Source organism: Thunnus thynnus, chromosome 20 (genome assembly GCF_963924715.1).
Source record: "Thunnus thynnus chromosome 20, fThuThy2.1, whole genome shotgun sequence".
NCBI classification, from domain to species: Eukaryota; Metazoa; Chordata; class Actinopteri; order Scombriformes; family Scombridae; genus Thunnus; species Thunnus thynnus.
The window spans coordinates 23,378,362-23,392,256 of record NC_089536.1 but is presented as its reverse complement, the minus strand read 5'-3'; the positions used below and the strand labels follow the sequence as shown (position 1 = coordinate 23,392,256).

General features: G+C 40.6%; 1 protein-coding gene across 2 annotated transcripts in view; it reads left to right on the top strand.

The window, feature by feature from the left end:
• mprip (myosin phosphatase Rho interacting protein) overlaps nucleotides 1–13,895 on the top strand; it is a 40,685-nt gene that overhangs the window by 25,323 nt on the left and 1,467 nt on the right. The window contains exons 14-23 of one of the 2 annotated variants that reach the window (XM_067577159.1): nucleotides 130–688; nucleotides 1,196–1,333; nucleotides 3,553–3,612; nucleotides 9,142–9,289; nucleotides 9,419–9,536; nucleotides 11,102–11,261; nucleotides 11,408–11,521; nucleotides 11,708–11,794; nucleotides 11,935–12,097; nucleotides 12,385–12,470. In XM_067577159.1, the coding sequence (XP_067433260.1) occupies nucleotides 130–688; nucleotides 1,196–1,333; nucleotides 3,553–3,612; nucleotides 9,142–9,289; nucleotides 9,419–9,536; nucleotides 11,102–11,261; nucleotides 11,408–11,521; nucleotides 11,708–11,794; nucleotides 11,935–12,097; nucleotides 12,385–12,470 (1,633 nt within the window). The remainder of the gene's footprint in view (nucleotides 1–129; nucleotides 689–1,195; nucleotides 1,334–3,552; nucleotides 3,613–9,141; nucleotides 9,290–9,418; nucleotides 9,537–11,101; nucleotides 11,262–11,407; nucleotides 11,522–11,707; nucleotides 11,795–11,934; nucleotides 12,098–12,384; nucleotides 12,471–13,895) is intronic. The other variant, XM_067577160.1, reaches the window with a different exon arrangement.

Below are 13,895 nucleotides of genomic sequence, written 5' to 3'. Positions count from 1 at the left end.
ATGATGTAGAGTGATTTAAACTGGAAAGATTTGGAATAACATCATCCCAAGAGCATCATTAGGGTCATGGACTCTGGGCAATTTAGATGAACTGCAATTAAAATCTTTGCCCTTTTCGCTGTCTTTCAGTTCAACAGAGGATCACGGTTCCTTCTCTCCTCTGGAGGGTCTGGTCAGGCCAGACGTAACCCAAGACTCTCCCTCCTCTGAAGCCTCGTCTGTGGAGAGAGAATCCATGCAGGGGGTCATAAAGAGCCGGGCGCGTGAGCGTAGACGAGAAGGCCGCTCGAAGACCTTTGACTGGGCCGAGTTCAGACCCATCGCTCAGGCTCTGGCTCAGCAGCGAGCGCAGGAAGCCGAGGCAGACCTGGGAGAGCTGGAGCGCAGTCGGAGAAGGGAGGAGAGGCGGAAGAGGTATGAGTCTGTGACATCGGTGGAACAAACATCCGTTAAAGAAGGAGGGAGAACAGACTTTGAGAGTGGAGAGGGAGTCGGACACACAGGGCCTGAGTTATTAGCCCCTTCATCTGTGGAAAGGCAGCAGAGGGTGGAGGAGGTAATTGAACAACACTGGCGACAGGTGGAGAAGACACCGGCGCGGGAGGAGAGGAGGGTGCCTCTGCCTTCTACACTACAATCCAGAGACACTGCAGAGCTGGAGCAGCTGTTGGACAATTACAAGCAAGGGGTACGTATACCTGTTGTACTGTATATGTTGGAGAATATTTTCAGAAGGGGCTTTCTTCTTGACTCTTACTATCAAATTTAGTGAGTGCAAACACAACAAGCTTCAGGCCACAGCCTGCTTATAAACTTTAAGTTGGTGTACAGAAGTATTAGCTATTTATCTATTCAGAAAAGAGTGGTTATAACATTAGCACCAATATATACATATATTACATCAATTTGATTCCTGAGGGATCCAGTTTCTTGGCATTTGATACCTTTTATATAAGGTATTATTTCATACACAATTAAAAAAAAAAAATTAATGTAAATTTCCAAAAATGAATAGTATCATAGTGTCATATTTTTTGCTATATGTCCTTCATCTGGGAAGTAAAAACGTCAGTGATTAAGTTGAATAATTGGTCATGTGAAATTCCCCCATTGAAAATCCATAAAAATTTAATTACCTTTCAGCACATCTTTTAATAACATCAAGTAATCAAATGTTTTCCCTGCTGCTCCGCAGATAGAAGACCTGAAGTCACAGTTGGAGAGCTGTCACCAGCAGCTTCTTGACTCCAACAAGCACAAGCAGGAGCTGGAGCTCCAGCTGAGAACAGCTCTGGAAAGAGAGCAAGACATCCGGACGGGTTACATCTCTCCGGTGAGTCATTGGTCTCCATGTCCTCAGCGTGCAGCTGCAGCGTTGCGCTGTACGTTATTCTGCTATGATGGGAAGTCCTGTTGTAGATTACATGTGCATATTCTCAATTGAGCAGTATTTTCCCCTCCATTTGTAACATCCTTTGCATGTTGTATTTTATTATAAGGAAACATCCAACAAACTGACATTGAAGCAACAAAATGGCTACAGATATGTGCCTTTGCATGAGTTCATTGCATGTGGAAAAACATTGATATCTTATTACTTCATTGGCTTCTACTAGTTAATCTCTTCTGTCCGTTTCATAGGTCTGTACTACCGTATATCAGAAGTTACAGTATCAGAGTATTGTTTTGATTATTGACTCATTTTGTGGTTGCTGATGTGACTTATAGAGGAATATTTCACTCAAAATAAAAAAGAGAAGATTGTAAATTAATTATTTTACTCTGTTACTATGGATAATCAGGCCTCATTTAGATATTAAAATAAAAAAAAGAAAAATTTAAAAATAGAATTTAAAACTATTTGACAAACCGATGTGATGAAATGGGAAATAGACTAGATAACAGAAAAGTACACAATACAAATGAACAAAATAATTAACAAAAAGAAAATAAAAAGTATCTTGTTTTTAATTTTCCTTCCTCCCTTTTCTGTTGCTATGTTTCCACCCGCCATTATGTGATGTGATGGTCATGTCTCCTCAATTACATGCAGTTCAAAGTATGAAAATAGCAGATTTAAAAGTGCAGATGGAATGTGGAGGAAGAAAAATAAAACATTTGAAAAGGAGAAGAAAAAAGTATTTTGCATTTTAGCTGAAGGCAATTTTAAACATTTCTACAAATATTTCTTTTATTGTCCATTTTCTATTTTTGGTCTTTGGTTTTTGGTTTTGGTTTTGTATTTTTGAAATCAAATTTTCTTTTTCCATTTTCATTTTCATGCGAATATTTAAGGGGTACCCCAGCAATGTAGTATTGCACTGCAGAATTTAAAAAAAGAATGGTAAAAATTGGTGCAGCAGAAACCGAGATATCCTGACTTTTTGTCATATGAGTCAAGCTTCAAAAACACTGGATCCCATATTTCCTGTAATGCGACTCGTAGCATCGTTCATTAGATCTTCCCTGCCTGTTAAATACCCTCATCTTTCAAACTCCATATCCCCTTAGAACCATTGATTATACAACTGTTTTCACTGACTGAGTGCTGCCCTCTTCATGACGAGTAAACCTAAAGTTTTTTTTGTAAAATCGATGGATTTCCTCTTTAATAATAGTCTGATTGTTTCTAGCAGTTGACTGACCTAGTTAATTACGTTATCCTTAAATTTGAATTTAGAACGATATTATCCTGCATAGTCACTGATGTAATAGCTTTAGTTGTTGAAATGTTTGGCTCAACGTGTATGAATAATAACCTCTTGGCTTGTTTTCTAATTATTTGCATGGACATCAGATTCTCATCCTCTATTAACTAATATAAAGACCATCAATTTGTTATTCTTTTTAACAAATATTGTCAGCTATGTAATGGCTTAAATGTATGATGCTGAATGAATTCCTATATTTGTGTGTTGATGTATGGATGGGTTTGCCACAGTGAGACTGAATGAATCCTTTTATAGATAATTTAGTTTGTTCGTGGTTGCAGTCAGGAACTGTTTTGATTATTAGAATATAGTGTATGCAAGTTTTGTGTTGCTCTTTGTCTTATGGAGAAAGTTTGAAAATATGTTTCAGCATTAGACTTTAGTTGGATAATGTGATTCACTGTCTCCACTCAGAAAAGCTTTGTTTTGGTGCAAGACATGAGTTTGGACCAGAGAACTTCAGAAATGTGTTTGTAGGATCTGGTATGCCTTCCATCCTTTAGTAAACCATCCAGCTGCAACTAATATTGCATTACTTACCACATAAAGTAACTTTTAACCATTTAATGTGCATGCTCTGTTGTGATTGACTAACCCCGGCCATTAAATCTCTTTTCTTTGCTTTTAATTTACACCATTAAAACCTAAGGGAATTTTATAATGTTTTTAATCAGTGTTTACATTTACATAATTTGAGATTATTATGTGGGAATTCTAATTGTAATGTCACTTTTTAATAGAAATTAGAGGGAAATGATTGATAGATAACGCTGAGAATTATTAGCAAGCTTTGTGTCTCCCCTGCTGTGTGTTAACCAACTGTCTGGTCCCCTTTTCTAAGCTGGAGCACCCTTTGGGTCTGGAGGCTGATGTGACGCCCCAGACGAAGAGGCCAGAACTGGTTAGTTCTCAAGCACAGAGTTTAACAAAGAAGTACCAGGAGACCAAAGAGCTCCTGAAGCAGCAAGAGTTGAAAAAGCGCAATATGCAGGCACAGCTTGGCCTCTCGCTTTCTCACCACTCCATCAAGGAACCTTACTTTTCTGAACCCCAAAAAACATCCATTGTTGAAGACCCTCCCCCAGAACCTGTCCAAAAAACAGTTAGCTTCTTGTTCCAGGACAGCACAGAGGCAATTCAAGAACTGGAGGACTTGACAACTGGTAAAACTATGACTCTGAAGGAACTGGCGAAATTGTTGAAATGCTATAGCTGTAATCAAGAGACAGCAGAGAGACCTCAATTTCAGAAGCTCTTGGAGACCTGGAAATGCCAACAGGAGTTAGAAAATGAAATGATAAAAAAGAGTTTAGCCAGGGCAGGAGAAAGTATCCGCGAATACGAAGCCCGTCTTCTTACCATGGAGGATTTGGTGGGGAAGGTTCAGAAGCAAACTTTCGAAAGCCTAAAAAGCCCTTATGGTCCCCTTTCAAAAATTGAAAACCATTCAGAGACAAATGAGATGACTATAGGAATGCTCTCTCAGAGGGTTGAACTTTTAACAAGTGAAAACGGGGCATTGAAACAACGATGTCAGGAGATAGTGAACCAGCTGACTGAGGCTGACAGAGAAATAGACAGACTGAAAGCTGAACTGATTAGCCAGCAGGGTGGCAAACAACATCATCTTATCATGGAAGAAATGAAAAGATTGAAGGCTGAACTGGCTGAAAACCAGGCTAATGCCATAGACAGGGAGTATTATGAAAGGGAGCTTAATGAGAAATCTCTGAGGCTCCATGAAGCTCTGGTTACATTGGAAGAGCTTGGCAACACCCTAAAAGACACCGAGAAGAAGCTGCAGTTGAAAGAGGCCACGCTGAAAGGTTTGGGATTCCAGTCAGATTTTGAGGACGAGGGGCTACACCTGGAGAAAGATCAACTCAAAGAGCTACTAGAAGCATCACAAGCGAGGTTATTTGAGACAGAGGCAAATCGTCAGTCTACAGAGCAGCGCTGTATTGAACTTGAAGCCAGGAACAGTGAACTAATCGCACTACAACAGGAATCAGAGAAAGTCAGTAGAGAGAAGCTAAGAGAAGCAGAAAACGAAATAAGGATGCTACGAGAGAAGTTAGAAATGACAAGTAGAGTTGAAAAGACAGTGCAAGTTAGTGAGTGTGTTGAGTCTGGAGAGAAGCAGGTTGATGATAAAGGTCTTATAAAGCAAGTAGTAGAAGAGATTGAGATGAAGTCTGAGGCGACTAATCAGGTTTTAGGGATGTTAGAAAAGGTAGATGTTAACGTAGAGAAAATGCTCAGTGATTTAAAAAGCACTTTATTTGTCAGAGAGCACCTTGGTTCTTCGAAAGAAGAGCCATTCTGTGTGAGTTCAAAAGACATGAGGTTTGTATTAGAAGGAGAGTTCTGGAGTCAGTTGTTGGGTAGCATTGAAATAAAACCAGAGGAAAACAAACACAGCTGTGAAAGAGGTGTGGCAGAACAGATGATGGCACAGAAGCGCTTGATGCTCTTGATTAGCACGATTTGTCCTAAAGCAAAAGTTGAGAGCGAGATACTGGCAGAGCCAGATTTTGTATCTATGTACAGCTGGCTTGATAATGACACAAATGCCCTAATTCTTAAAGAGTTAACAGAGAACTTGGAGGCAAAGTCCTACTTTTTGACACAGATTGCATCCAAGGTGAAGCTGGCCAAAGATGACAAGCTCCTGTCTTTGGCTCTTGCAAGCTTTGATTCTGGTCAAGAACAGAAACAGTCCTCTAAATATCTGCTTGATGCCCTTAAAGAAGCTTACATGTCGTATTTGATTATTAGGCTCAAAGTCCAGCATGAGAAAGAGCTCAAGGAAAAGCAAAGAGAAGTTCAGATTGGTGGCTTGGACTGTCCAAACTGTCCTAAATTGAGAGAGGTTGCCAGAGATCTCCAGTCAAAACTGGCAGATCTTCATAGTCAACTATCTGAGGCATCTTTGAAAGCGACCTCAGGATCACAAACTTTGATCCAGATTGAAGGAGAGCCCATAGACTCAGTGGATAAAACCATTGAGCTTCATGACATGATAGCCAGGCATAGGAAGGAGCTTCGAGAGGTCAAAGACAGCTACGAGCAGGAAGCTGAAAAGTTGAGGCAGGAAATTGCAAAGGCCAGTGAGACACTGCGCCTCCGCTCAGAAGAAAATGTCAAAGAGATCGACTCACTGACAAACTGCATGGAGAACCTGAAGAAGAAGCATGAGGTGGAGCGGACCAACCTCATGGAGAGGTTTGACCAGGAAATGGAGGAGTTGAAGAGCATGATGAGTCCACCAAACCCAGACAAGATCTCGACAGATGAGGATAGACCATCACATCCCCAGACATCTAACCTCAAGGAGCGCATTCAGGAGCTGGTGACCCAAGTCTCAGTCATGACCGAAGAGATGAGACGGCGCGAAGAGCAGGGCGACATAACCACTCTGCGGCTGAAATACGAGAAAGACCTGGAAAACCTGAAGGTGGAAGCGCTCCTTGTCCTTGCCGTCCGCCATCTGTGATGCCTTGTGTTCCTTTGTGGCATTCCCAGATCCCCTTCCTTCCCCAACCCTTACTTGCCTTCCTAACCTCGCTTACCCTACTGTCGCTCTTTGTTCTGTAAACACGTTTTCTTCTGTGTTGCATGAATTCTAACCTCCTCTTCAGTTTTTTATTTTTATTTTTTATCATTGACGCTGCAGTAGTTGTATACTGAGGAACCCATTTTTTGTATCACCATCACGTGGAGAACTTTGAGTAACATAAGCATTAGATTAGCAAAGAAAGAATTCAACAGAAGCTATCAGATTCTTTCACACTACCACATTATATCAGACTATTCTCCTTTGAAATGAGTTCCTCTGTTGGTAGTTCAATGTGCTCGTGAAGCTAACCCTTTGACTCAGCTATGGCACAAGTTTTAAGGGCAAAGAGTTGACCCTTTTTACCATTTTTAAACTTTTGAATATTTAGAATCAAAATAATTAGCAATTATGTTTATGGGTCTAATCTCTTTTCCTTTTGGCTGTTTCTACTAACAGTTTCATTTTAATCCTTTTTTTCCTCTCATTAACATTGGATGACATAGCATTTTAATATAACATTAAAGGATATATAACTGCCTCTCATGTTAAAGGGTCAGTTCACCCAACTAACAAAAATGCATATTTTCTTTCTTAGCCATAATGGTATTTGACCAAGAGGTAGATAATGTATTTCTGCTTCCAACCACAAACAATGGAGGTGAATGGAATTTTTTTTTGTAGTGCTCAAAGCACAAAAAATTGACATTTAATTGAAAGTCAACAAAAATGTCTCTTCCCGAAAACAATATCTCAGTCACTCCAGAAAAATCTTTAGATGTGGCTGTGGACAGTTTATAGTATTTTCTACATAGTTGCTACCTAAACTTAGTTGCGTGTGTGTGCATGGCTGGACACCACTTTAGTTATTTGAGTGAAACGCCTCTTTAAACTGTGGTCAGATTCAACTTTGAATTGAATAGTGTATATTACAGTAAACGTTGTATTTAAAAGATATGTTTTATGTTATTCTATATTTCTCTTATTAACAAATCCCATGAAAAGACCAAAACCAACAATGCGTAGGTTGTGTCTCAATACTTTCTTACTTCCCTACCCTGCCTGTGGCACTGAACCCTAAACCCATTGGTTCCTACTGAACTACTTTCATTTTTTAAAAGGCTTAACAATTTCATTAAACTGCTGGGCACTGTAGTTTTTAGCCAACATTACTCAAACTGGAGTAAATAGTGGATTTGCTGGGGACTATTTTCAGTGGTGGATTAATACACATTTCATGGGCTAGTGAGTATTTCCTGCAGCAAGCGGGATTGAGTCTAAATAAATAACAATTGATCTGTTTTTATTAGGTTTTGGACAACAATGGAGCTCTATGACACAGGAAAATAATTTATCAGTCTTTGGATACATAAACAAAACTTGATAGTATCACTGTAGGTTTTAGTCTTCATGGGATTGGTTAATAATATGAAAAATAAGGAATATCACCAGCCTTATTTTCCAAAAAAGTTTATTTTTAATTTTACAGGTTAGGTGAACTTCTTTGAATTTAAATATGGAAGTTAAATGTTTAATGGGACATAAAAATATTTATGAATACCAGGTTGGAAGGTATCCAGGATACTAAAGATTTGATCACAGAAACATTTGTAAGCAATGCATTGTACAATCATAGTGAGTATTCACAGAGAGGTTTAGTAAGGGTTGGTCTAAAACGTATTTAAAAGTAACAGTATTTTTAAAAATGACAACAAATTTAAGGTGGTCGGGCTAATTATCAGTTGTCATTTTGATGTGAGTGTTAACTTGCTTTTTAAAAGTGAGGTTTACTTGTGGCAGTTTTAACAGTGTGTTGGATGTTCAGATATTTGGCTTATGTCTAGCTAACTACATACTTTGGGGTGTCTGAGCAGCGAGTTCATGCCCCCGCCATGACCTGGATATATTTACACACAAGATACATAGCTTGACATGCTTCTAAATAAAGCCTGCGTTTGGTCTGATGTCAGAGCAGGAAGTTTACATTTGCTCTGTGGGGGAGACTTTTCAGCCTCTCACAGTAGGTTCCTGGGTCTGAGCTCTCAGGGGGTTTTATCCCTATGAAAACAGACTAGACCTCCATTTCCCCTGTGTGGCTGAAGCAGAGAGAGGGGACGCAGGCCCAGGCACGGCCGTCGACTGAGCACTCAGATTAGTGGCAGTGAATAGAGAACGGAAGCAGGGCTAGGTTTTGAGTCGGGCTAGTGGAAAGGCCATTGAAATCCCTTCTTGTGGAAACTTGCACTGTAGTTATAATAGCATTGTAATGGCTCTTTCTAAAAGTGTGTTGAAGAGGATTATTCTCCATAACACCCGAAGGTGCTAGCTTGGCAAGCTTAACTCATTTTGTAAAATGCTCTTTGCTTGAGATAGTTTGAAATGCAGTGTAGCTCCCAGACACCCAGCTATTCATGATTGTATTAGGATATCACCTTAACCCTACATTCCATCAAAGATTTGGCCCATAGGCAGATTAGGAATTATTAGCTGCAGACTGCAGCTCAACAACATGAGCTCAGTTTGGAATAAGCAGAGTTAGATGTTTACATCTGTCAGCAGGTGTTCTACCGTGGATAGGAAATGGCAGCATACACTTTCTTACCCTCCTCGCTCATTGTCTTTGCATTTCTTCAGTGTATCGTGTATCCTGTCATTCCTCTTAACCCTTTTTGTACTCACACAGGCTCAACTCGCTCATGGCTAACAGGCAGTAGCTTGCAAGTGATTTGCTGGATAATGAATGGATGATCTGCACTGGCTTACATTTTAGGGCCCAGGGTTTCTCCTGCTCAGCTTCATGGTAAGGAGAACCTTGTGGTCCTTGTCCTGATGAGCCGTAAACTCACAGTTGCCCCGTATTGTCCTGTGTCACAGGCCACCTGTGAGAGGGGCTTTGCTGCCATGGAGGAGTCCCATCAGAAGGTGATAGATGAGCTGCAGAGGAAACACCAGAGAGAGCTGGAGAACCTGCAGGAGGAGAAAGAAAGACTGCTGGCAGAGGAGACAGCAGCCACCATTGCTGGTAAATATCACAAGAACTTATGATCTTTCTGGCATATTTTTAGCTCGTTTTAGGGATAATACAGGTTTAGAACACAAAGCATAGATGTTGTACTCTAGCTAATAAAGCTTGTTGTGTCTGTTATCTTAGCAATTGAAGCGATGAAAAACGCCCACCGGTCAGAGCTGGAGAAGGAGCTGGACAAGGCTCGCAAAGCCAACAGCAACGCAGAGAACGCAGACATAGAGGAGATCCGCAGACAGCATGAGTAAGTTTTCCTCACTCACACAGTGCAGCTGCTGTAATGCTTTTAGGACCCGACTCATGTTGCCTTCGATTATGCATTTTGTCTTAGTCTGTTGATGAAAATGACTTGAGCAGTAGTTTCAGAGACCAGGATAAGGACAAGCAGGACCATTAGCAGTAGGGCTGAAACATTTTCAAAAAAGCGTACACAGCCTGACCCTAAACTACATTGTAGAATTAGTGTTGTTCCACTTCATTGTAGTGCCTCCGCTGCCTTGCTTGAGTGACAAGCTAACAGGTGACTCGCCAGATTTGTTGTTGTGGTAGTGTAAAGCAGTTTTAAAAGGTCAGTTACCTGATTTTTTTCTTAACAAACTTTTCAGTTTGTCAAAAAGAAGTGAGTTTTTTGGAGAACAACAATAAGAACAATCTGTCTTCAAAAATACATAATTAAAATATAACAGAACAAAGAAAAAAGCAAGAAAGGTTTACACAACTAACTAAAAATGTTAGTTATGATAATGTTTCTATATAGATTTTGAGATTTCTTTGACAGACGACTAAACTAAACTAAACTAAAACTTACATCTGAGGACATTCTTTGTTCTCGCAAATTTCATTTTGTGAATATAGAATTGACCTAATGTTATCAAACAGCCTTACATTGATCCATAATTTTGCCATCTGCAAGGTAGAACTCAAAATAAAATCTCCACTCATGTACTTGTCAGGTGCTTTGGTGTCATGATCTGACATTTAGCACAGCTCGCTAGTTTGCTCCGGTTTGTTATCAAAAGTTCAGTGACTGATAACAGGGCGTGGAATGGAACAAGGCAAACTAATTCAAACAATATGTTGCACTTATAGAGTATTTGAATTGGAACGAATTATTACAGATGAAATATGATTTAAAAGAAATGTTTTTATGTTTGAACGATAGTTTGAATGTTGAGTATAAAGTGACAGCTCTAATCAGCAGCCATCAGTTTATCACCGGTAGCGTTTTAGTGCCCAGGTGCAGACGTTATTACTGTTACATACCTGTAAAAGTTCTTACAAAACCACTTCACCAAAATCATAGAACTAAACTGTATTGGGTGTGGTAATGGTTGGTTTATGGTTTGATTCTCTGTATTGCAAAACAGTTGAGTTGTGCCGAAACAGTCCTCTCAGATTGTTGTTCTTTATGTTGTGAATTTTCTGGCTGTTTTGTTTATGCTCGATCAAACAGTTTCATCTACTGATAAGCTGCTGAGGTATCAGATCTTGCGTGTGTCACTCATGACTTGCTGGAACATGTGTGGGGAGTACTCGGTGCTGAACGCTCACCTGCCTGTCTTCAGCATGCTCTAACACTTCACTTGACCACATGTGTGGAAGTGCAGGTGTTACACTAATTAATCCAGTGTTTTTATATCTGTCACTGTCTATCTGATCCTCACTACACCTCGACAAACGTTATTTTAACTGCAGATGTGTCCGGACGGTAAAGTTGAACTAACTAGTGTGAACATCCAGCTGTATCTGAACCCTCTCACTCTGCTGGTGTTTATTTCTCTCTCACTGTGGTATTGTGTTGTGTTTCAGGGAGGAGCTGTGTTCGTTCCAGCGGGAGATCGAGGTGTTGTCGGAGCAGTATTCCCAGAAGTGCCTGGAAAACGCCCACCTGGCTCAGGCGCTGGAGGCCGAGAGGCAGGCCCTCAGGCAGTGTCAGAGAGAGAACCAGGAGCTGAACGCACACAACCAGGTGCAGACACACACAAGAACACACAATCATGTCACTCACTGGTACACACACACACACACACACACCTGTCTACAAATATTTACTCTGGGACAGTGATGTTGACTGTTTTATGACACACAACCTGCTGTTCTGTCTGGCATTTTCAGGAGCTAAACAACCGTCTAGCAGCAGAGATCACTAAGATGCGCTCTATGGCATCTGAGGATGGAGTAGGAGACACAAACACTACAATACAGGGAAAAGAGCTCTATGAGTTGGAGGTAAGGTTCAATCAGAAATCACATTTAAACAAAGCAATAAAATATACAAATCCTGGATATGAAATATACCATAAAAGCAAGTCTGTACTCATCAGTTTTAATAAGCAGCTGATCAACAGGCAGGAAGCCTTCAGTAAAGCATCTTTTCATCTTCTTTTTCTCTTTTCATCCTCCCTTGTTTCCCAGGTGATGCTGAGGGTAAAAGAGTCTGAGGTCCAGTACCTGAAGCAGGAAATCAATTCCTTAAAAGACGAACTCCAAGCTGCCCAAAGAGTAAGTTTTTTTTTTTCTCCTGTTAGGGTAACGTTTCCACTTGAAGTCCTCTAATCTGGTTGCATCCATGAATTCCTAGCTGAGAGAAGCACAGAGGAATGCTTACCCTTTGTCTGAACTTCCAAACAATGTGTTTTCAGGACAAGAAATATGCAACAGATAAGTACAAGGACATCTACACCGAGCTGAGCATCGTCAGGGCCAAAGCAGAGCGGGATCTGGGCCGGCTCAGAGACCAGCTGCAGCTGGCTCACGAGGCTCTCGGGGAGCCGTCGCTGGAGGAGGTGGAGAGAGGAGGATACGGTACAAGAACACACTCAGAAACACACGCAGGAACATTGTGTTAATTTTATCCTAAACCTCTCTTCCTTTTTTTCTGTAAGGGTTGCTCATACTAGTGATCCTAGTCAGATTTAGCAAACTCTTAACTTCCCAACAATGTTAACCAAGCTGTCAGTAATGGTGTTAGAGGACCTGAAACTTGAACAAATATTAATATTAGTTCCCAGTTCCTACTAGTTCCTATCTCTGTTTCTCCTTTTTCTGTTTCTCCTCTTCATTTGAACTCTTGACACGTTTTTCCCTCCCAGATATCATGAAGTCCAAAAGCAACCCTGACATCCTCAAGATGGCAGCTGCTGCAGCCAAACGCTCAGAGCGCACCATGAGATCAAAGGTGGGTCTCCTGTTAATAGAAGAATCATCCCATCATCCCACGCTTGTGTTAATTCTGGATTTCTCATGAAACTGTATCATCCATTGTGTCATGTTGTATAAACAGCAACAGATTAAGAACTGACAGAGAGTCCTGTTTTGACAGTAAAGGTCTCCCACCACAATAAAGGCTGAAAAGCAGTTTCAAGTGACTTCCTGCCATCTACAGGTCACATGCGGAGTTGCATGCAGCATTGCATGCCCCACAGTTGCATCATTATTGGCAGTATTCCTGCCGAGCTGCATTTTGTTTACTCATTTTGTGACTCCATCAAAACGGCACTGTTGGGATTGTGATGCAAAGTAAACACGGTAGTAGTCTAACACACAGTTGCTGGTGTGTTTTCCCCCCTTCTGTCTTCAGTCTGTGAATCGTGACATGCCCTGGGACAGTTAGGGCTGCAGAGGGACGTGTAGGCCTCCTTCCCCTCTCCTTTTAGGTACGACACACCCACGGGTGTTTGAGCACATCCTCTTGTCCTCCACCTCTAAAGCACTCAATAAAATATGAGTCACTACTTCACATTAGCATGCACGAATATTCCCCCCCCCCTTCCACAGACGCATGATGGTGAAGAACGAATGACGTCAGGTCTGGCAGAGTGACAGTGTGTCTGAGCGATCACAGCGTTTGATAATAACTAATGGGTGTGTCTTCTTACAGTTGTTTATTTAGACTCAGTGCCACACTGTGGAGCCCCAAAACTAACAAAAGGCAGCAGCTGATTATCCCATGAGTCAAATATATGACTGAATACATCAATAAATAAAATGTTAGTAGCGTAAAAAGAAACATAAAGCTCCATCCTGTCCCTTTAGCCTCCAATCAGTCAGTTAAAAAAAGAGAAAAAAACCTTTTCCTCTTTACTTTCAAAAATAAAACTTCAATTATTTTACTTTCTATCTTTAACTAATTAATTTAATTTAATCATTTATCTACAGTAGCTACACAGGCATTGTTTGCTATTTTAAATGTTCCTCATGCTTAAATAGCAGTGAGATGGGATTGTCTATGTATGTCTAGGGTTGGAATGGGAGTGTGTGTGTGTTTGTGTGTGTGTGTGTGTGTTTGTGTGGTGAATACAGACTGGACCAATGTGACTAACTTCATTGAAAACACTGGTAGTTAATACACAGAGTGCCAGTCTTTCAGCTAGCAGCTAGCTTTTGTCATAAAACTACAGTGTAGTTACTGTTAATCATCCATATACTATGTACTGCTAAAATAACACTATCAACCCCCATAACAGTAGCTAAAGTATTTTAACCAGCAAGCTAATGCTAACAAGGCTAGCTGGCTAACACTACTTAAAAGTTTTAGTTACATTCTGTGACAAAATGTAGCTGCAGCTGAAAGTCTGGTGCTCAGCATGTTTAGCTTCCAGTG